The sequence below is a fragment of the Phyllostomus hastatus genome, unplaced genomic scaffold, assembly GCF_019186645.2.
Source record: "Phyllostomus hastatus isolate PE091 unplaced genomic scaffold, TTU_PhHast_1.1 phas_scaffold_216, whole genome shotgun sequence".
NCBI classification, from domain to species: domain Eukaryota; kingdom Metazoa; phylum Chordata; class Mammalia; order Chiroptera; family Phyllostomidae; genus Phyllostomus; species Phyllostomus hastatus.
The window spans coordinates 23,315,767-23,338,563 of NW_025334018.1; the positions used below are offsets into that span (position 1 = coordinate 23,315,767).

At 66.7% G+C, this 22,797-nt stretch overlaps 1 protein-coding gene across 5 annotated transcripts in view; it reads left to right on the forward strand.

Annotated features, from left to right (window-relative positions):
* The window catches only part of CARMIL1 (capping protein regulator and myosin 1 linker 1), a 127,614-nt gene that overhangs the window by 98,164 nt on the left and 6,653 nt on the right, over window positions 1–22,797 (forward strand). For 2 of the 5 annotated variants that reach the window (XM_045861775.1, XM_045861778.1), the window contains exons 27-37: window positions 1,622–1,797; window positions 2,588–2,675; window positions 4,584–4,733; window positions 5,181–5,258; window positions 11,683–11,749; window positions 11,946–12,133; window positions 14,443–14,546; window positions 16,653–17,085; window positions 19,405–19,483; window positions 20,099–20,299; window positions 21,627–21,767. In XM_045861775.1, the coding sequence (XP_045717731.1) occupies window positions 1,622–1,797; window positions 2,588–2,675; window positions 4,584–4,733; window positions 5,181–5,258; window positions 11,683–11,749; window positions 11,946–12,133; window positions 14,443–14,546; window positions 16,653–17,085; window positions 19,405–19,483; window positions 20,099–20,299; window positions 21,627–21,767 (1,705 nt within the window). The remainder of the gene's footprint in view (window positions 1–1,621; window positions 1,798–2,587; window positions 2,676–4,583; window positions 4,734–5,180; window positions 5,259–11,682; window positions 11,750–11,945; window positions 12,134–14,442; window positions 14,547–16,652; window positions 17,086–19,404; window positions 19,484–20,098; window positions 20,300–21,626; window positions 21,768–22,797) is intronic. The other 3 variants (XM_045861777.1, XM_045861779.1, XM_045861776.1) reach the window with 2 other exon arrangements.

Here is a 22,797-nt window from a genome sequence, read left to right on the forward strand (position 1 = left end):
GCCAGGGGAGCCAGCCTTCTGAGCAAACTTCCTGAGGAGAACACGGCTGGCTTGGAAAAATGCTTTCCTTGGGAGGAGGAGGTGTTTTCTCTGGACCGGCCCGCGCTGGGGATTCAACAACAGCAGCCGCAACTCTCTCCGAGTTTCCCCTTTCCTCGGCACTCACCTCTGTCCCGGGGTAGCGGGCGAATAAGGGGGATTGGAACGTTTCAACATAAAGGAAACATTCATCCTTTTTCCTTCTGGACTTCAATTTTAAGAGTGCTTACGTTGGCCTTGGAGAGCCGTGCTCTCACTCAGGGCCGGATCGGTACAACGCGTCCCTCCCCGGTCAGCTCCGGGTTTGCGGAGGGAGCGAGGCCCGAGGGGCGCCGGCTGGACCTGGCCGGCGGTCACCCAGCTGGGCCGGAAGGGCCCGCTGCGTCCTCCCTGTCCTGCCCTTTGTGTTTCCCGGGCACGAGGAGGGACGGTTTCAGAGCTTCGGTGTGGACATGAGTTTGCGCGAGTGTGTGAGCGCGGCTGCCGTGCGAGGGGCGTTAATCCGGTGCTTCTGATCAGCACACGGAGCAGTAAGGCCTAGTCTGCGCTGGAAAGCCGGAAAGAAATGCAAGTGAACTAACTGCCAGGCGAGGTCGCTGAGGTCGGTGAGGAGGAGGGAGCGGCAGCCGGCGGCCTCCGGTTTGGTTCTGGAGAAGGTCGGCGCCAGACCTGCGCCGTCTGGTCTGCTGTTGACCAGACCTGCGCTCCCCGAGGGTTAACTCGGGACCAAACACAGCCTGAGGTTCAGCTTCCCGGTGGCTCCGGCCGCGTTTGAAGCGCCCTGTGCCGCGCACCCTACCCGTGGCCGTCACCCCGTCCCCAGCCGTGCCCTGAGGCAGGGGCTCCCCGACTTGCCGCCTGACAGACGAGGGAAGGGAAACCGAGACCGGGCCCAGAGTCACGGGGCGAGGGTTCGGGGTTGGGTCAGGCTCGCGGGCGGCGGTCCCTTCCGCAGTCGCCACCCCCTCGGCTCGCCCGCCGCGGCTGAGAACGGCCGTCTGGCCGCCCTCACGGAGGCCTCTCGGGTGTCGTGCGTGTGTGAGGGCTGGTCGCTGCTGCCGACATTTCGTTCTCGACCTGCTCCGCCCGTGTGTTGTGTCCGCCACTCTCGTCCTTGCGGTCGTCAGGACAGGGGTGCCTGGGCCTGACTCGGAAGCTCTTCTTTAAAAGGAGGAGAACTGGCCGTCGTCTGTACTTTTCCATCTCCGACGGCTTGACGGATGGGATGGGTCCCCCGATCCGCAGTTCCTGTGGTTCCCAGAACCGCACCAGCGTCCGGATCTGGCGTGTCGTCCGGGGAACGGGAGTGCACGGACCCCAGGGAACCGTGTGGGGGGGGGGACGTGGGTGCCAGGGCTGGTCGGTGTCCTTCTGACTCTCCCCTCGACGCCTCGGCCCCGAGCACGCGGGGCCACCCCGAGGGGCCGAGTCCCCGAGTCCCCGAAAGCCCGACGGCCGTCCCCTGTCACTGGTCCCCTGGTGCCGCTCCGAGGCCTTGGCCGCGTCCCTGGGCTCCGAGGCTGCGTGGGAGGCGGCCCCCTGAGGTCCGCCCCGCCCCGCCCCTCACTGGGCTGCGTTGCAGGTGCTGCTGGAGTCCATGGTGGACGCCGCCGAGAGCCTGTGCCCCCACGTGCTGAGGAAGGCCCGCCTGCGGCAGGACCTGCTGCAGGCCAGCACGGAGAAGATCTCCATCCCCCGCACCTTTGTGAAGAACGTGCTGCTGGAGCAGTCCGGGGTGGACATCCTCAACAAGATCAGGTGGGTGCGCACCGCGGGGTGGAGAGAGAGAGAGAGAGACGGAGAGAGAGAGGGAGAGAGAGAGGGAGAGAGGGAGGGAGAGAGGGAGAGAGAGGGAGAGAGAGAGACACACACACACGTCGATCGGTCGCCCCCTGTATGCGCCCCGAGCGGGGACGGGGGTCGAACCCGGGCGACGCCCCACCAGCCGGGACACCGGCCCAGGCTGCCTGGGCAGCTCCTCAGGGTCAGGACAGGAGACGCTAAAACTGGGCCTTTTGGCTGCGTTTGCTCATAGAAGACAGGACAGCCGTGAGCGTGTGGACAGCCGTGAGCGTGTGGCTGTGCTCGAGGGGAGGGGCTGCGTGGGGGCAGGCGCGGCATCTCAGGTGCGGGGTGGGGGGAGGGGGGTCCGTAGGGGGGTTCCCAGCCGGCAGGGACCGCGTCCAGAGCAGCGAGCGAGGCCTCGCCCCCAGACCGGACTCGCTCGCGGGCCGCGGCCTGGCTTGTTTTCGTTTCTGTCAATGGGCGGATTGTTCCCGACCACACGGGCATGCGGTTCCCATTACGTCGGCCCTTTTCCAGATGTTTCCACTGCTGCCCGCTGAGCCGTGAGCTCGGGGAGGGCAGAGGCCGGGCGCGCTGGCAAAGGCGGCCGGCGGCCTGGGTGTTCATGGCGGCGGCGGCGAAGGCTCGCTTCTGGGGGTCCTCGTCGCTGTTCTCCCGTCCCCGCGCCCCGCCCGCCGACCTCACCCACGGGCGCCCGCCGCCCCAGCTGAACCGCCTCCCCGCCCTCGGGGTGTCTCCGCAGCGAGGTGAAGCTGACCGTGGCCTCCTTCCTGTCCGACCGGATCGTGGACGAGATTCTGGACGCGCTCTCGCACAGCCACCACACGCTGGTGAGTGCCGTGCCCGCCTCGGGCGGCGCGCCCCATCTCTGTCTCTGCGGGGATGGGGGGGGCGGGGGGGACACCGGCCGGGCGGGCAGACTCCCTTCCACGTTCTGCGCTGCGGCAGCTTCGGGGCGAGGGCCCCAGGTCTCCCCCTCCCGCTCCCGCGTCCCTTCGAGGGGGCTTCTCCCACGCTCTGCAGGGGGGGTCCGGGGAACGCAGGAGCGGCGGTGGTTTCTAGAAATCTCCTCCGTGTGTGATGCCGACCAGCGGCACCGGGGAGATGGTGGGGAGACCTAAGGGTATGACTTGTTTGTTTTTATGCTTTTGTGTCTGTCACCTGTTCTATTTCATGTGCTTTCCATGGGGTTGATGGGGGCACTGGTTAACACCATCGCACGGGTTCAGGTGCACAGGCTCCCAGCACGCCCTCTGCATGCGCTGTGCTGGGCGCCCCCGTCTCTCCCACTGCCCCCCACCCCCCGCTCCCACTGCCCCCAGATCAAGACTGTTTCCAGTACTGGTTCATTTGTCCAGGCTCGTTTCGTTGGTTCCGATGTAGTGGTCTGAGAGTGGACCGCTCCTGGAAGCACACAGGGAGGGAAGTGTCTGGAGACCAAAGGAAACGCGAGACTGGTTCTCCCCCGAGGCAGGGGCTGCGCCCCCAGTGTCTGCTGGGGGAGGGGGTCAGCGCCCTTGCGCTTCTCTGAGGTCAGGCCCCCAACACCGGCGAGAGCTGCGTGTCTCGCACGCCGGCGAGCGGGTGCCGTAGAAATCTCCCACGGGGGTTGCGGCGTTTCTCAGGGAAAACTGTCGGGTGAGGCTGGAGGACAGCAGCACGAGGGGACGGTGACAGCCTCGTCCCCGTGAGGCGTACAGTGTGAGCGTTTTGAGCAAAGCTCACTTCGGGAACATACACACGGCTGTCCTGTCAAGTCTAGAAGGCAGGCGGGGCCCCTCCGGCGCCCCACTCAGACCCAGGTCTGCCGCGGGCTGGAGCCGGCCCGCCAGCGGACGGCGACCGTCCGAGACCGTGTCAGCTCAGCGCGCAGGGCGACCGTGGAGAAACTTCTGGAGCAAGTTGACGTGGCCGCCCCATGCACACGCAGGCTGTGTTTCTGATTTTCTAACTTTTATTGTGCTTCACCCACCTGTTAGTGTGTGGCAAGTGGGAGCATAAAAACTGGTTTATGAACAACACGTCTGAGCAACACGAGTTTCTAGTTCCTGCCACAGCGAAGAGCTGTGTTGCCGCCTGGAGCTCCGAACTCGCACTCGGTTTTAAAATGAGCAGAAGCAGAGGCGGCAGCGCAGCCTGTGTAGAAACGTTTGCGGAGAAGCCCGGCTCCCGGGGCCGCCTCAAAGGGCCCTGGACGGCGGGGGGGCCTCGGGTCCAGTGACCGCACGTGGGGAGTTTGGGGGCCCCCTCTCTGTCCTTGTTGAGGAATTTAACTACTCAGAAAGGACTGACTTTCTTCTTCCTGCACTGGACAAAGAAAGGGGCCTTTCTGCACAAGAGGGTGGGGGTGGCTCCTGGCGGATGGCCCCCCCCCGTGCGTGGTTCTGGGGTGGGCAGTCGAGTCATGGCCTCTCGCCAGCCTCAGGGGCAGGGGCTCAGCCCGTCTGCAGGGAAACTCGTGCCTGCGTCGGGCACGTTTGCGTCCACGGGGTGGAGACGGTGTTGTTCCAAAAATGGAGTCTCCAGAGACGTTCTTTGAAGGAAGGAGATTTTGTCTTTTCCGGGCAGAACGCTCTGCCCCCCAAGACAGAGCCCGAGAGAGGGGAGTGAGCGAGAGTTCGGGGCGGTCACCAACCACGTTCACACCGCACCGTCGGGCGCCACCCCAGGCGGGAGCCCAGCCACCAGCCGGTCCCGCGCCCGGGGTCCATCTGCGATGCGCTGTGTTCCCCCCGCAGACCGAGCACTTCGCCCGGCGGGGCAGGACCCCCCCCGCGGCCGAGGCCCCGGACGTGGAGCTGGCTGACGAGAAGCCCGCCCGGCGCCCGGCGCCCGCGGCCGAGGAGCTCACGGAGGTGGAGCGTCTGGAGGACCTGGACACCTGCATGGTAAGGCGCGGGCGCCGCGAGCCCTGGGCCCCCCTCCTGCCCCCCCCCGGGCGCCGCCCGGTCTGTCCAGGTCTCCCCCCGTGCTCGAGGACCCAGGGAACCCCCCCGGGATGGTGCGTTCAGGGAGGTGTCCCTCTGCCGAGGCCGCGGGTGCAGCGGTGAACCTGAGGCTCAGGCCCCCACAGAGGCTGCTGCCCAGCAGTTTCTTTGTGATTTCAGGAAACTTTTTTTAAAGAGAACCCCCCACCCCCGCACCCCCGCACCCCCGCACCCCAGAGGAAAACTGAACGTTTCACTGAATGTGCCGTGAGCCTGGCCTACAACCCAGACATGTGCCCTGACCAGGATTCGAACCGGCGACCCCTTGGTTCGCAGGCCGGCGCTCAATCCACCGGGCCACACCAGCCAGGGCTTGCTTTGGGTTTCTAAATGAGCTTTCCTTGGTAGCATTTACACCGTACGTGGCATGTGAAGTGCGGACACGAGATTAGCTGTTCCGTGTGTGGGAAATGCTCGGAAGCGCAGGTGGGTGCTTGCGTGCACAGGGACTTGCTTTTCCCACGTGGAATTGGGAGCCCCCGACATGCGGAGCGGGGTGCTGCTTTGGGAGATGCTGTCATTTCATTATAACCTAAAATGTTTGTTTGCCGCCCAAATCCCCGGGACCCCTTCCCTAGGGGCATCCCAAAGTGACTTAAACGTCTTCTCACGCATTCAGTCCACGTTCTACCAGGCCTGACCTGCCGGGCGCTCTCGCGAGTCTATGAATAGTGACGACCTAGGAGCGATTAGGGGTACGAATAGCTTCTGTTGCACAAGGGAGGAGACCGAGGCCCAGGAAACTCAAGCGGCTCGCCCAGGGTGCCTGGGTCGCCCGCGTGCGGGTGGCTGGGAGCTGAGCCTGCCGGAGACGGCATGTGGTCGTCCTGGGGGCTTCTTTGCTCTACGGCCGAGGGAAATTGCGAGTTGGATTCCACTGGAGTTCACGCTCCATGCGGACCGTCTCCGCACTGCCACCAGACAGAGCAGCGTGGAGACAGAACCTCGCGGGAAGGGTGCGCAGCTGTCCAGCCTCAGTGCGGGCCCGAGCCGTCTCTGAGCGCCGTCGGGAGAGCCCGGGTCAGAAGTGCGACAGGTCCCGCTGTTTCCAGCTGTTTGAGGCGAGTCTGCCCACGGCCGGCCTCCCGGGAGCGCCCCGGGCCGCCCGGCCGGCCGTGTGGCCGGTGGCAGTGACTCGTCCGCTCCCCAGATGCGTCTCTTCACCCCGGCACACGCGCCCGCGTGTCGCGCTGGAACGTGCGTGTGCCGGGAGCCGGCACCGTCCCTAGGCCGAGTGTGGGCCTCTCGGCTGTGGGCCATGGCCGGCCCTGCGGGTGCCGGAGGACGCGGGTCCCATCCCGCTGATCAGCTTCTCCCAGGGGTGCATTTGCCACTCGATGGGGTCTGAAAAGTGGCACAAGGCCAGGGTCCAGCGAGTGTGCTCCTCACGCACCGCCGGCTCACTGGAGAGCCGTTCCCGCGTCGCACTGCGCGTCTGAGCGGTTCGAAGTCACCCGCTGGGAAGCGGCCGGGGACGCGCTGCTGCTTCCTGGGAAGGGATTGCGGGGGCCTTGAGTTTTTACAGGGCACGTCGCGGGAGGCCTCTCTCCGATGACAAAACAACGGTGACTTTCCCTGAACAAATTCAGACGCAGATTTCAATGTAAAAAAAGTTTTTTGAAGATTTATTTTTTGGACAGAGGTGAAGGGAAGGAGAAAGAGAGGGAGAGAAACATCAGTGTGTGGTTGCCCCTCACGTGCCCCCAACTGGGGACCTGGCCCACCACCCAGGCACGGGCCCTGACTGGGACTCGAACTGGCGACCCTTTGGTTTGCAAGGCCTGAGCTGAGTCTACTGAGCTACATCAGCCAGGGCTCAATGTAAAAGTTTTAAATTTTTTTAAATGCAGGTTAAAATTCAGCAAGCATTCATTGGTCTTGACTAAATGCTGTTTTGAGACCAATCACCTCATTTTCAAGAACCAACAGTTATTAATTGAACTAATGTCTGAATAGTAATTCCAAATTCAGACTGTTAAGTCTCGATGTCATTCAAAATTAGTTGGCAACGGAGAATTTCCTATAAAGTAACACTGCCAAACGTTAATAATTACGAGTCTACATCAAGAGCCTGCTTGCATGTATTATACTATCCTTACACCTTTTATTTGTTGTATTTCTGGTAAACTTGGGAATGTTTAGAATGGCTAGCTGGGGCAGAAAGAGTGAGGTGTCTCTGGTAAGTGTGCTGGGCAGAGGGGTGGACACCTCCGTGAGCGACCAGGGCCCACGGGGAAGAAGTTTCCGTCCGTCTAACACGAGATGGGGCACGAGGACAGCGGAGAAAACTCTCGCGGAAGCAGGTGCATCTGACGAGAAGGACAGTGTTTGGATGTGACCTCGGTGCCCGAGCTCCCCGCGTGGCGAAGACGACAGCTTCTCCCGTTCAGAACGCCCGGGGAAGGCGGTGGTGTCTGACCCCGGGGCGGCCCCTCCTCCCTCACGGCGGGTTCTGGGCCCCGTTCGTGTCTCTCCCTGTTCGGGCTCCGGGTGCAGACAGGGAGGAGACAGAACCGGCTGCCCTTTCCTCACGAAGCTGCTCTCACCTCGTCCCACGACGGGGACCCACAGCGGGACGGAGGACCCACAGCGGGACGGCGTCACCTGTGCTCCAGTCACCACCGGCCTGTGATGCGCTGGGTGGCCGCCGGGGGGGCGCTGTCCCCGGCTCTGGGCTGAGCACCTTGGACTCCTGACCTTGCTCTCGAGGACAGACGACGTGTTTCACGGACCGGGAGGCCAGCTCTGACGGGACGAGGACCCCGGCCACAGCCCCACCACCCGACCACGCCGACCGGAAGTGGCAGGTCCAGGGTTTGGACTCCGTCCCCGGCAGCCGAGCCACCAGCTCGAGAGATGGGGTGACCTCCCTTCACTCTCTGTCTGCCCCTCCCCGGTCCTGACGGGGACGTCGGTCAGCTTGCTGTGCGGGCACCGAGGAGCCAACTGGGGGTCTTCCCTCCACTGGGAAGTGGGGTCCACGGTTGCCGTGGTTGTCCTCCCCCGGGCCCTTCTAGAAGCTGAGCCGCTGGGAGGGTCCCCCCCCTTCCTGTGCCGGGGCGCTGGCCTGTCTCGTGGCCGGGTGAGCCTCTCGGGAGGGGAGGGAAGGGGGTCTGACCCTCGGGGCCCACCCAGAGCCAGGCTGCCCAGGCTGGCCCCTGGGCCCCGCCTTGCGGGGGTTTTCGGGGGGATGCGAGTTAAAGGGGCGGAGACCCGTGTTTCCCACGGTTCAGGAACATCTGAAAATGCATGTTACTCTTTTCCTCCTTTCGTGCGGCAAGGCTATTTCTGAGTTAATGTCACGGACCGTGGAACGAGGTCTGTTTGAGGGAGGGTCCCTAAGAAAGTACGAGGCTGGACGCCCCGGGACCGAGACGTTCGGGACGCTGCTGACAGACGGGGGTCTCGGGGATGGAGGCTCGGGGGCGGTGGTGCTGGCGGGGGTGGGGGTGGGGGCGGGGGCCTGTGCTGGGAACGGTCCCACCCGCCGGTCCCACGCCCCCAGACTGGGGAGCCGACGTGCTCGAACAGGAAGAAGATGCCCTGACAGCGTTCGTGACGACAGGCCGTCTGGTCAGTCGGGGGGTCGGCGTGACGTGCGGGCTCCCCCTAAGGTGCGCGGCGCGGCAGGCAGGCAGGTGGCCGCGTGGGGTCTGGCCCACGTCCTTCCCCGGGGCCTGGGCGCCTGCGCGGGTTCGAGGCTGCTTCACCCGGAAGTGCAGCGGGGGCGCGGATGGCGGCAGGGACCCCGGCAGGGACGCCCCCGCTTTGCTCCCGGGACCCGCCCTGGCCGGGTCCGGAGCCCCCCCCCGGAGTCGGCTGATGTCCACGCAGCAGGTGCTCCGTGTGCCGTGCGCCTGCGGAGCTCACGCGGTCCCCGCCCCCAGCACGGGGTCTCGCCCCCCCGCCCCCCACGGGGTCGGGCGAGGGCGCCGTGCACACAGTCAGCCGACGGGGTGACGTGTCTGGGGGTGCTGCGGTTCGGAGCTGCGATGGAGCTTCGGCTCGTGAAGGCCCTGCACTCGCCCCGCTCTGGCCGCGGTCCTGCCTCCTCCCTCGGCTCCCGAGGCCTCTGAGGCTGCTCTGTGTGCTTGGGAATGCCGCCCCCTGCCCTCCCCCTGCCCCCTGCTCCCCCTGCCCCCTGCTCCCCCCCCCCACCCCCCGCCCGTCCTTGTAACGCTGCTGCTCGTCTCCTCTTCCATTCACGCTCTCTCCCTTTCTTTTTGCTGCTTGGAGACCCTCTGCTGCTCAAGTGTAAGTACTCGGCGGCTCTGCTGTCCCCGGCTGCCCGGGCCTGCGCTCTGCCGTCCGCTTGCTTCTGCGCCGCCTGGCCGCGTCCCAGGACGCTGCCCCGCCGCCCCCGCCCCCGCCCGTAGGCCCTGGACGCCACAGGCAGCGACCTGCCCGCGGGACTGGGTTTCGGAGACGGTGCAGCCAGGACACCGGCCGTGGGTGTCCAGCGCCCCAGCCCTGGGCTGCAAGCAAGCGGGGCCACTGGGGAGGGCGTCAACCTTTGGGAGGGGGTCGGTGCTTCCTGCACCGTTGTGGGGGGGACAAGTGTGAGGACCTCGGCTTTCCATTCTGCTGGTTTTCCAGGGCGCAGGCCGTGGGCAGCGCGAGCCCCGTCCCGCGTTAGGAGAAGGTTACTAGGCTGCTTTGCAGCGGCTCCGGTGCGTCTGTAACCAGCGTGTTTGGGTAACCTCGCGGGAGAGAACAGTGATTAGGATTCTCGAGTGTGCAGCTGTGGGGGGGGCGGTGTTTATTATTCTCTGGGCGAACTTGTAAATGAAGAAGGAAACTACTCCATCCTGTTTTTGTGGCGATAGAAACAATTTAACTCTCGATTTTTAAAAAAACCAGCGTGTCTAGGGAGTGCGTGTTAGAAGTGGGTCTGGTGGGGGATAACGGTTGTGTGTGAGGTTCTGGAGTTCGTCCTTCCCTCGGGGTCAAGGGGCACGTTGCTGAGGAGCTCTGGGGGGCGGGGGGGGCAGTGTTGGACCCGTCAGGAAAACTGGATCAGAAGGGTGAGGTTTCGGGGCTCCGGGCTGCGGAGGGACAGGGCCGGGGGCTTCAGTCCCAGCGCCCACCCTCGCCTGCACACTCTCGGTGGTTGGTCTGTGACGTCGGAACGGGACGGGGGTCCGTGTTTAGGGCGTTTCCCTCCGCAGCCACGTTCGGAAGGGTGTGACACTGTGTTCCTCAGGGGCCCGGAAGCGGTGAACTGAAACATCACCTCTCACTACGAGTGAGAGCACTTTGGAAGAGGAAGCCACTCCGTCCGGGCCGGAGGCAGTGGTGGGCGGGGACAAGGGGACGAGCCCAGGCCGACCTGTGAGGTGGCCTGTGGGGTGACCGCCTCCACTTCAGTGCTGCCCCCCCGGGATGGGCCCGTCGTGATGTCCCCGACCGGACAACACGCAGGCGGGGACAGCCAGAGGTCGGGGAAGGCGGAGGAGGATGCAGACACAGGCTGGGAAAACTCGCCCTTTCGTTTTGGTGCAAAAAGGGAAGAGAGTTCCGGTTCCACGGAGGACGGAGCGGCCGGAGGTTCTCCTGGATGGCAGCAGCTCCCCGCAGGGTTGGGCTGCGGGGGGCGCCGCAAACCGGCTCGTGGAGAACCAGGGCCCTGGCTCCCTGTGGACATGGGGGGGAGGGGTGACCCAGCTCACCCACCCGCCGTTTCCCCTCGCATTTGGTTGGCACGTCACAGGGACCCAGGGATAAGCCAGCGGGGCTGAGCAAGCCCCTGTCACGGAAGGGCCCATTCTCAGGGAGGGAAGGGAGGGTGTGGGAGAAGGAAGGACCATCCTTTTCTCCCCGCGGCCGTCCTGAAGCCCCACGGAAGGAGGAGACCGGGAGGCAGGCAGTGGGTGATGACAGAACCGTGTCACGCGGCTGTGACCTCACCCCGGGCACACCTGCAGGACCCACGGGTGTGTGAAGACCCCGTGGAAGGGAGGACGGTGATGAAGATGCACTAGCGTGTGCCCTTCCAGCGTTTGCGCGCTGCGCCCCTTTACACAAACACCCGTCTCCAGTGTCGCTGGGCCAGCTAGACGTCGCCGAAACCCACCGCCGGGGTCTGCGGGCGGCTGGCGGGGTAGGAGGGGCTCGGCCCCTCCTGCCTGCATCTGCCCGGGGCACCGCCACCGTCTCTGTGACTCGGTTTCCTCCTTTGGATCTGTGTGGCTGACGACGGCAGCCCCTCGGTCTCTGACCTGAGGGAGACCCTGCGGAGGGGGAAGCGGGGGGCCCGCAGCTGACATGATGCCCTCGCTGGACAAGTGCCTTCCTGACCTTTTGGCCGTAGTTCCGGTTCTGGTCCCGTGTCTTAAGGGCCTGGCGGGGCCAATTACAGCTTTCCGAGAAGCGAGAGCCCACACACACACACACACACACACACCCCGCTGAGTCCTCACGCTCCGGGCCCGCAGCGGACAGGTGAAAATCTGGGCGGCCGAGACGGGAACCGGGCCCGGCAATCGCCGCGGTGGCCAAGGCGAGAGTCGGCCGCTGACGCCGACGTCGCCGTGCTGACGCAGAGTGAATCGTTGTTCCCGGGTTTCAGGGACTGATTTTACAGCCTCGCAGCCTCCGACTCCATGCGCATCTGGACACCCTCCCGGCGGTGCAGAGCGGGTCCTGGGTCGGGGGGTGGCCGGCCGGGGTGGGGTGCTGGGGACAACACTCCGAGTTGGGGACGCGTGGGTCCCGTCCTCTCCGTCAGGCTGCCCCCGGGTGCCCCCCGTCATCCCAGGAGGTGGAACGGCGGGTCCTGCATGTCCCCGAAGTGTGAGGGGCGCGTTTCGGGCGGACACCGGACTCAGCGCCCCCTGTGTTCTGTCGCCAGATGACCCCCAAGTCCAAGAGGAAGACGATCCACAGCCGGATGCTGCGGCCGGTCTCCAGGGCCTTCGGTGAGTGTCTGGCCGTCTCCCCCACCCCCGCACCCCAGGGCCTCGCACCTGCTGGGGGCTCTGGGCCCGCCGCCGCCGAGACCGCCGGGCGACCAGCGGGTGGCCGCTGGCCCTTCCGTGAGGGACCCCAGTCGCCTCCAGGACCTGCGGTCCGTCTCTGCGTGTGAGCGTGGCCCCGGGCTCTGCTCTCTTGCAGAGATGGAGTTCGACCTGGACAAGGCGCTGGAGGACGTGCCCATCCACGTGGAGGACCCGCCCGGCCGGCCGGAGAGGCGGGGCTCGGGCCTCATCGCGGAGCTGCCTTCCGAGGAGGGCAGGAAGCTGCAGCATTTCACCAAGCTGCGGCCGCGGCGCCACAAGAAGCAGCAGCCCACCCAGGCGGCGGTAGGTGGGGGGCCGGCGGGGGCGCTGCAGAGGAGCCCCCCGTGGTGCTGCTCGAGGGTTTTGGAAAAGGCAGCACCGTGGGCCCCGCCTCTTCAGAGCCGGGCTGCCCTCGGGGGTCCCCAGGAAAACGCCCGTCACGTGGCCGAGACGAGCAGGCCGCCCGCGTGCAGGGTGACAGCATCCGGGAGTAAAAGTGCCCAAACTCTCTGGCCAGGAACCTGTGCGTGAGCCGGCATCGCTGGCGGCTGGCTTGGGGGCGGCTGCCTGTGCCCCACCGACCCGCGTGCCGACCTGCTCTGGCGCCTTTGCCGTCGGCGGCCCGGACCGGAGCCGTGGGTCCCCGGCAGACGGGACGGGAGTGTGTGTGCCGGGGCCACACCGGCCCCGCGTGTCCCTCCCTGGTCCACGAGTCCTCTCTCGTGTAGCCGGGCTTCTTGAATCAGTCTGTCTGGCCCATGGTCTCCTTCCCACCCCTGCTCTGAACGCACTCTCCATTCTGAGCCGCCCACCCGGAGCTGCCCGGCCCGGCCCCTCCCGGCCTGGTCCCGCAGACACGTCGCATCTCCCCTGGTGTCGGCCGTCACCGGACGAGACGGCTCCTCCATCCTGAGCGGCGACTCCGCGGCCTCAGAGTCGACACGCTTTTGTCCCCACCCCCCCACCCCCGCCCCTGCAGCCCGGCCTTCAGTGAGGCGTCTGGGTGCTGCCGTCCAACCCGCGGCCCCCACCTGGGTGATGACCCCCGCCCTCTGCCGGGCTCCAGACTCACCCGCCCCTGCGCTGGCCTGTCCCCGGGCGCCTCGGGCCAGCAGCTCCCAAACCGGGGACCGGCTTCCTCTCTTAGCTCGTCCCCCCGCCCCCCCAGCCCGGGAGTTCAGTGCCTGTGAGACACGGGGCTGGGGGGGGCGTGCGGGGGAGGGGTAGTTCCCTTGTTCCTTCTGAGTGGGGGAGAGCGCGTCTCAGGCGGGCGAAGGTGAAGGTTCTAGAAGGTTACCGAGTACACAGTTCCTCTGCGGCCCGTTCCGCGTGGAGGGGCACTCGTGGTCCGGTTTAGACGTGAAAGGAGGCAGAGGCGGGGAAGGAGGACGGTGTGCGCTTTTATACGTTTACAAAGTAGGAAAGGAGGGAGGGGCGGGAGGCGGAGCCCGGTGGAGGAGCGTGGGGGGGTCTCCCGGCCAGCCGGGCGGCGTCCCGGGCGGCGAGTCCAGCCGGGGGTCTGTCTGCACAGACCCAGCTCTTCCCGAGCCTGGGGTGCTGGACCCCGGGGTTCACAGCGAGAACCCCCTGCCTCAGGATGTCGCTGCGTTTGCGGTTCTCAATGCGCTGGCCCCCGGAGCAGTTCCGAGAGGGTCCCCTGGACCCTCAGCCCCCTGTGCAGCCGAGGAGGAGGAGGAGGAGGAGGAGCAGGTGGCTGGTCCGGCTTCATCCCCCATCTTTAGTAGCGGCGAGCACGTGACGTCACCCATCACCCGTGATCTGTCTGCTGGCGTGTGGTTTCGCTAGGGTTGAGCAGACTCAGTCCCCCCCCCCCAGGGCCCCCGCCCCCCTGCGCTGAGCTGGCCCTCGGCCCGCAGCCTCCGAGGGCTCCAGGCCACACTGGGACTGCGTGTGCTTTCACCCGTCCCGGTGTTCTCCTTGGGGTTTTCTCAGCTCTGTGCATCCGTGCGAGGGGCCTGTCCTTCTTCTCCTTTTCTTGTCGAGACGGTCGGTCCCGTTTGGGTTTCAGAATGACACCCCTTCACGGCGCTGGCAGGGAAGCGCCCTCCTTGCCGGGTCTTGGGGGTCAGAGAAAGATCTCTGGGCCTCTCGCTGCCACAAGGCAGCGCTGGTGCACTTTCAGGTCTGCGGAGCCAACCGTGGTGACGGCCACACAGCCCAGGGCCCTGGCCGGGTGGCTCCGTGGGTGGGAGCATCGGCCTGCACACGGGAAGGTTGCAGGTTCGAACCCCGGTTGGGTGTGTACAGGAGGCGACCGATCAGCGGATGTTTCTCTGTCTCTCTTCTCCTTCTAAAATCTGTAAAACGTGTTCTCGGGGGAGGATTAAAAAAACAAAGAAAAGAAACAGCCGTCACTTCACAGCCTGTTGGGCCCGAGCTGCTTGTGAGGCGCCAGCAGCCGAGACACCCCCCCCGCCAGGCCCCCGTCCCTCCCGTGCCCCTCGTCCGCTCCGCCCTCGTCACTCGTGGCCGCGTGGCTCCTGCCCGTCCCTCAGTCTGTGGTCCCCACGCCGCAGGGCAGTGCCTCGGACCCGTGCCCGGTGCCCCCGGGGTCCCCGCCTCCCGTCAGCGCCGCCCCGTCTGGTTTGCAGGTCTGCGCCGCCGCCCCCGCGGCCCCGGATGGCGAGCAGAACGGCCTCATGGGCCGAGTGGACGAAGGGGTCGACGAGTTCTTCACCAAGAAGGTGACCAAGATGTGAGTAGGAGCGGGCACTCCTGACGCGCTTTAATTCGCACTCTGCTGGCGAACCCGACAGTCCAACCGCGTCACCGGGGGCCCGTGTATTTCGCCCGGGGGCACATTTCTGCGACGGGACCCACTGCTCTGCTGGTTTGCAAAGCGGGGTCTCCCGGCCAGCAGCCTCACCACCAGCCGGGCCCGAGGTAGAGAGGCGAGTTCCTGGCCTCAGCTGGGCCCCAACCTGCCGGCCGAGAAGGTCGGAGGGGGGAGCCGGGACTGAGGACCACGGTGCTGGTCTGGGAGGGACCCTCAGTCGAGGCAGATCCACCCCCAAACACTCCTGACCCGGGTTCGTGTCTGAGGTTTCCTCCCCTTGCGATGCCACCGTCTGGAAGGCATTGAAACCGCCCGACAAGCCGGGGGGCGGGGCCGGGGGGCGCCGGGAGGGAGGAACCACCAGTTCCCGAGGGTCGGGGTGCCGTTTCTCGCCTCGGCAGGGCGGCGCGGGGGCCTAGCGAACGCTCTGAGCTTCGGGACCCAGTAGTTTGCCTCTGACCTGGGAGGGTGGCCCGCTGTCCTGGGGAGAATTCTAGGCACCAACTGAAGTGCCGTTTATTCTCTGAGGCCCTCCGGTGGCTGCGCCCCCGCCCCCTGCGGCCGACTGGACACTTTTGTCTTCGTGCCCCGCGCCTGCGTGAGGGCGCACGGTCCGTGGGGAGTCCGGGACGGTGGTTTTCCCCAGCTCGGGGGATGGGGGAGCGGACTCTCCGTGTCGGAGACTGAAGCAATGCCAGCTGACGCGGGGCCACATGGCGGGCGTGGGGGTCCCGCTGACTGACTGGCCTCCACGTCTTACTCTCCCTGTGGAGGGCCACTCCCCTGCAGCCGACTGGGCAACCCCAGGGTCTGCGACACGGCCGGTGAGACAGTCACGGTCGGCCACGGTCACCGCGGGGTTGGGGGGGGGTCCTGTGAGCTGCGGGTCCCACCGAGGGCTCTTTCTTCCTGAGCTTCAGGACGCGGCTTGTAGCTAGTTGTGGGGGGCGGGGGGTCACTTTGCATCTGACTCGGAGCCTGCGAGCCCTTCCCCTGCCCCGGGGCGACCGCCGCGCCTTCGGGCGACCTGGCCAGGCGCTCAGGACGGCAGCTGGTCACACCGTCCAAGGTGCGAAGTCCTGGGTCTGCAAAGGCGCTGCCCAGGGCGGGGGGAGCGGCCCCGGCCCCGGACAGACACACGTGGACGCGCTCGCCGAGGTGTGCGGAGGGCCGGGCCCCGAGGTGGGCGAAGGGCGTTTGGGGATCGAAGTTGGACGTGCTCACGATTCAGAATGTCAGATGCCCTTTAAGGCTTTTGACCAAAAAAAAAAACACCTCCCTGTTTCTTTCCCTGCTCCCAGCGCCAGGCCGTTCCTGTTCCCTCAGATGTTTGTTGTGTTTTGCCTCCAGATCCCTTAACAACTCAGTTCCCTGGCTCCCAGCTTCAGAGGGTAACTGTGATCAGTGACTCCTTACTCCAGAGGGCGGTAGTGTAGCTCCCGCTGCCCACGGGACACACACAGGCAGCACACTCACTCTCACTCGTGTGCACACTCACACACACACGTGCACACACGCACACTCTCCTCTCTCCCGCCCGCCGGGTCACACCACAGCGGCGGGTCCCCGCAACGCCCCGTGCTCACATCGTCTCGGTGACCGTGGGGACACCCGCCCTCTGCCTTTCCCCTCGGCTGCCCCACCCCCCATGGGTGGTCAGAGGCGAGGACCAGCCCGCCCTCTGGGTCACGCTTCAGGTGCGGCCCGACCATCGGGGAAGGACTTCAGGGGCTTGCGGGGGCATCGCTGGGCCCCGGAGTCCACCCGGCGGTGGCCCCCGAGTCTGGAGCTCCGGCCCGCCCACCCTGCTGGTCCTCGCCCACGTGGTCCTGAGTGGCCCCCCCCGGGGGTGGGGGTGCTGCCCCCGCTCCCCCTCTGTTTCCTGGGCGCAGGGACTCCCGCCCGCCCCCCGGAGACTCGGGACGCCCGCCACAGGAGCAGCAGCCCCGCCTTGACCTTCGGGCCGACTCTGGCGGCGACGGGAGTCCTGGTCTGGCCCGCAGCGTCCCTTCTTCTGACCCACAGGAGGTCGTCCGTGCGGGGCCCCGAGCCCCCCGAGCTCTGCGAGGGGGGCGACGAGAAGAAGAAGCGGGAGTCCCGGAGGAGCGGCTTCCTCAACCTCATCAAACCCCGGTCCAAGCCCGAGCGGCCGCCGACGGTGCTGATGGCGGAGGAGCCGTCCTCGCCCAAGGGCGCGGTCCGGGGCCCGGCCGGGGACACGCCCAGGCGGGACTCGCGGCCGGCGGAGCACAACGGCGGTTCCGAGCGGGCGGAGGAGACCGGGATGCCTGAGGCCGCGGACGAGAGCCCGGCGGCGGACGAGGCGGGGCGGCCGGAGCCCGGGGACGGCAGGGGCAGCCCCCAGGGCGGCCGGCGGTACGGGGTGCAGGTGATGGGCAGCGGGCTGCTGGCGGAGATGAAGGCCAAGCAGGAGCGCCGGGCGGCCTGTGTGCACAAGGTGAGGCCCGCGGGCACGCCGCCCCGCCCCGTGGGGACGGGCGCACAAAGTAGCGTTTCGGTGAAATGAAACCCAGAAACCGAGGGGTTTTTTCCTTAAAGAAAAAAAACGGCGTTTGGGCCACGTGCTTCCTGAGAGCCACAGTGTCCCACGTCGGTCGTGGGTGGCACCTGTGACAGGCCCGTGTGACGGACGGACGGCCGCCCCCGGGGACCCCCAGACCTGAGGGCGCTCTGAGCGCCCCGTCCCGGGGCCCCGGGGCCCCCCGGGGGCGGCTGGAGGTAAAGCACGGACACCGGGCTCTGACTGCAGGCACGTGGGCCCGCTTCCTGCTCACGTCCCAGCTCACCTCCGTCCAGCCTGAGCCCCCGGCTCTGTGCCCGCCTTAAAAGTCGAAAGAAGGGACAGTCCAGGTGTTCCCGCGGGAGCTCATCCGACCCCCTGACCCCAACAGGCCGTCTGTCCCTGTGAAGAGACATCTCTCGGGGTAAAAACCGTGGGTGGGTGGACTGCTGTCCGAGTCTGACTCAGTGCATCATTTATTTGTTTGTTTGTTTATTCCCTGACCCTGTTTTCAAGGTGTCAGTGGGGACTTTTTCCTCCCTCTCTGCCCGTTTCCCCTGCGGCTGCTGGGAGGGCTGTGTGGTCACCGGCCGTCCGGTGCCCACCCTCGGCCCCCGTTTGCTCTGAGGCCCTCTGAGTTCTCGGACCTGGGCTCTCCAGGGAAAGGGAGCTGGCACCCCCTTTTATGGGGGGCAGCCCCCCACCCCAGCACACCCTCAGTCTTCAGAGAGCAAATGGGGAACCCTTCCGGGCGGGGAGGGCTGTTCAGGCGACCTCCAGACACCTGGGGGCCTTTTCACGACGTCCATCCTCCCCGCCCCCGCCGTCGGTGCAGCTGTCCGTCCACCCCGTCATGGTCTGGCCACGCCCGGCCACCGATCGCTCCTCCGTCGGGGCAGAGCGGACGGGGGCACCTGACCGCCCTGTTCTGAGGACACACTCTGAGTGTGATGGCCTGCACCGGTCACGCTTGGAGTAAACGCTGGGACCGTGTCCTTACGGGAAAAGCTCAGACTTGAGCCTGTTCCGTGGGATTTCTTCAGGACAGCGAGGGAGCTGTGTTCACTGATGGGCTGCTTGTTTGTCTAATGGCTGTTTCCACCGGCCAGGGGCTGCCTTTGGGGAGGAGGAGGGGCCACGCTGGGGGCTTTTTCCAAGGGCTTTGGGCTCGGGACAGAAAGAGACTCCAAGCGACACAGTTCTGGTCCGGTGTTTGTTCGCCGTCCACACTGGCGGCCTCGCAGCGCCACCTGGTGTCTGTTTAAAACGACGACAATGGTCAAGACCCTTAGTACGAGCCTAAACTTTCAATCAGCCAGGGGCATTCGCTCTAGTAGAACAATAAAGTGGTGAGAAAAGGCCTTTCAAAAATTAGCTGTATAGTGCTGTCCCCTAAAATCCCATGACTGTGTTTTTTGTAAGTTAGCACCGTGAGCAGGGGTGGTGAATCGACTGTCGATAAAAAACAGACACATGTCGCCTTCACCTTCCTCTTGAGGAGTCCTCTTCACGCTGCTCTCTGTTAACACGTGCACCTGGAGCGACAGCGCTGAGAGTGGGCAGGCGCCACCTGTCACCCACCCGCCGAGACAGGGCAGGGCCGGGCCTGGGGCCGCCTGGCGGGCCGAGTGCCCCCAGCGCCGGTCTGGCTTCTCCGTCCCGGGTCCTCCCGGGCCACGTGCCCAGGTGTAGTGTGTGCCGAATCCCGGCCGGTTTGCCTGTGTTTATCCGCCGCCGCTGGAACGCCACGGCCGGGCCTTGGGCGCTGCCTCCGTGGCACCGGAGCCCCCGCCTGCCCTGGGCGCCCCCCCCCCCCGCCACCAGTTCCGTGCACTGGCGTTGCCGAGGTTTTGCTGCTGCTGCTGTGCCTGGAGTTTTGGAGCCCAGCTTGGAGTGGGTCCCCGAACTCACAGCGGCGGAGCCCCCGGGAAGGGGGCGGCGGGGGCGGCTGAGCCCAGGCAAGAGCTCAGCAAGGGAAACGGGACGTGTCGCCGAGGCCAGTGGCCTCCCCGATCCCACACACGTGTCACCTGTGGGCGCATCCCCGGGGGGGGCCACGCCCTGACCGTGGACACCGGACAGAACGTGCCCCTCAGAGCTGGGTCCCAGGGGCCCCAGGGAGGGGCCGGACTCCGCCACCCCGACAGCCCTGCAGTTAAAGAGCCCTTCCCTGCTCTCGTTATTGCTGTCTGCTTCCTTCTCCTCTAAACCTGAAGTTAATAGGCACTCTTGTTGCGGGGGGGGCTTGGGTTTCAGAAGCTCGGGAACGCCGCCGCCTCCCAGGAGCCTCCCAGCCCGGCCGTGACCTCGGAGCAGCTGGACGGCGGTGGGGCAGGTGAGTCGGCCGGGCGCCCCGGCCCAGGAAACCCCTCTCCTGCCGCTGCTGCGGGGCCGCACGGGGTTGACGGGCAGGCAGAGGGGTGGGCGGAGCAGGGGCCGGCCTCTGCTGTCCCAGCCGTCCCAGCGTCGGGCTGTCGCGCCGCCCCCTGCCCCGGCCTCGTGGGGCACGTCCCCCACCACTGTGGCCGGACAGGGCAGCCCTCCCCAGGGGAGGGAGCTCATTGAGAAGAACTCCCAGACTGTGGGCTGGGGGGTGTGATTTGGGGGGGCCGTCCTGACCCGGGACCTGCGGGCGGACCCCTTGCCGATGGGCGCCCTGCAGCTGGCCGAGTCCCGGCGGGCCCCAGCCCCCGCCGTGCGGGGGGGACCGTGTTCTGGGCACACCGCGGGGGCCTGCAGGCCGACCCGCGTGGCGCTGGTCAGCAGCGCAGTGATTCGTGGTCGGAGGCCGGGAACGCAGGCTGCCCGCTGCGTGCCTGCTCCAGCGCGGCTGTGCCGACAGCTGACCATGGCAGGACGGCGTCTGGGCCCGGGCCCCCCCCCTCCGGGATCGGGTCCCCTCCCCTTTGAGTCCTGAAGGGAAGCTGGTTTGTGTCCCGTGTCCCCTCAGGGCCTAAACTGCAGCCCGCCCTTCCGGAGACGCGCTTCAGCTTGGGGTCCCCAGAGAAGAACGCCAAGGCGGACCCCCGAGTGGACGCGGGCTTCCGGGCCCGCAGCGCCTCCAACCCCAAGCCCGCGCTGCAGTCGCCCAGGCCCAGCCTGGCGGCCCGGCCGGCCATCCCGCAGAAGCCGAGGACCGCCTCGCGGGCTGGTAAGGCCGTGCTGGTGGGGGGGCGGCTCTGGCCCCGGGGGGCTTTTCCCAGGGTGGCTGGGCTGGGAGGGCCTGTGGGGGTCTTGAGAAAGTGCAGAGGCCGTCAGGGGGAGTGACAGTGGGGTGCGGGTTGCGTTTATTCGGCGCCCAGGCCGCCGACCCAGACTGTCCTCGCATGAGGGGCTGCCGGCCTCAGGGGGAGACTCGGGGAGCGTCCTGGCCCGTCCGCGGTGGACAGAGCCCCGGGGGTGGCAGCCAGAGGGTGGGGCCGCAGACAGGGAGGGTGTGTGCTGCTCTGTGCTCACCCCGTATTGGGGGACGGGTTTGGGGTGCAGGACAGGGCGTGGCAGGCCTGGGCCACCGGGTGTGCACAGTGCTGGGCGTTCTTGGTACATTGTACGCGGACGCCGTGTTAACACGCGGATGTTCTTGTGGAGGTCGGAGTTCAGTGGGCGTTTCAGACGCCCACCCCGCCGAGGGGCACCCGGAAGAGGCCATCCGCTGCGCACACTGTGTGTGTGCACACATGCCTGGGAACATGACACATGCACACAACCACACACACATGCACACATGTGGGAACATGCACACACCACCTGTGTGCCACACCACACACACACAGGTGTGCACACTCATGCACGTGTGATGCACCACCATGCGAGTGCTCACACACACACATGCACATGCGAGTGTGGTAGCTGAGCAGAGGACGGGGCAGTTCCGTCCGTCCGTCCGTCAGGGACGAGCAGTGCAGCCCGGGGGATGAGGACACTTGCTCCGGCTGCAGGGTCCCCCTCCAGCCCCGGGGTCCCTTCATCGCCTCGCTTGTCCGGGGACCCCAGGGCCCTTCTGGCGGCCGAAGTCCATGCTTCAAAGTTGCCCTGCGTGGTCTCCGTGTGCACATATGTGTACATGTGTGCACAGACGTGTGTGCCATGACCACGGTTGTGGGTTGGACGATGGGAGAAGGCAGTGAGTGGGCTGCATGTCTCACGCGTGTGGCGGAAGCCGGACAGCCTTTGCGTCCGAGGCAGGAGGGACCACGGGTCCCTCACTGCCTGGGGCCAGACGGCGGCCCCCAGGGCTCTGTGTCCGCAGGACGACCCGCCGGGGTGGACTTTGCTCGGCTCGCCCTGCTGCGGTCGGTGGGTGCTGGTCGTCAGTGGCCGAGGGGGGGCACGAACCTGGCGTTCGGCCAGAGGATTCTGTGATGCCCTTTACGGCCCCGAGTCCCTGGCGCCGCGAGTCCCTGGCGCCGCGAGTCCCTGGCGCCGAGAGACGCCCGGCTCGCGCCCGAGGCACCCAGCTCATGTGTCTGTCCCCGCAGACGACGCCCCGGACTCGCCACCCAGCCTCGGGTCCCCCAAAGTGGCTCTGCTGCCTCCCGTGCTGAAGAAGGCCCCCTCGGACAAGGAGCGGGAAGGCCAGGGGAGCCCCCAGCCCAGCCCGAGGACCTTTTCCCAGGAAGGTAGGCGGTGTTTGTCTCCAGCCCCCCCCCACCCCCCCGGGGGACTCACTTCAGGACGAAGGGATTAACCTGGAACGTCACTAACAGCTCAGCGTTGAGGTCTCGCCCCTTGGGCTCCACGCTGGACCCGGAGCAGCTTCTTGGCTCAGACCCTTGGGCGGCGCTGCGGGGTGGGGGGGACGCAGGGTCTGGGTGCAGGACGCCCGTAGGGAACGGGAGACCCCCGGGAACACTGGGGACCCCGGCCCGAGGTCTCGGTGTCTGTAGCTGTCACCCCGTGCCCCCGCCCGGCCCCCCGCAGCCCGGGGTGGCGGCCTCAGTTGTTCCTGGTGCCACCTGTGGGGTTCCAGGCCCCGCCGTTCCCGGGAAACACAGCCCCTGGTTGTTCGTGGCCGTGGCTGTGGCTGGGGGCAGCCGCCCAGGCCCAGGCGGCCGTGCCGCTCGGTCACCAGGTCGGCTGTGGCGCGTGCTCAGCGGTGTGGCGCCGGCAGGACGCTCTCGGGCCCCCACCTCACCCGTTTGCTCCCTGGGCCGTGGGGTGGGGGCGGGGCCAGGCAACCCTGGGACGCGCATGTCTCCCAGAGAGAGGCCGGGCGTGGGGGCCCCTGGAGGTGTGTCTGGGGGGGCCCCGGCACCCTCTGTCTCTTCGCTCTCATTCTGTCCAGTGCACGGCTGTCCCTCGGGCTCTGTCTCTCACGAAGGGTGATGTGAGCATGTCCCCGAGCCCCTCCCCGGGAGACGTTCTGGAGCCTCCGTCACCAGCAGGCCCAGGCGGCTCTCCGGCGGGCGGGCGGCTTTGTTCTGTTTCACGCCTGTTTGACTCCTCGGGGTTCTTGGGACCCTTGCCTCTGGCGTCTTCTCCACGGGCCAGTGTTCCCTCTTCCCCTCCCTCCCTCCCTCCGGCCCGTTTCCTTCCCCTGGTGGGGGTCCTGGGCCCGTCCACAGGAAGCGTCCCCGAGTACTGTCTTTGCAGTCAGGAGTCGGGTACAAACCTGACTCTGCTGGCTTCCCCCGCCCGCCCCGCAGGTTT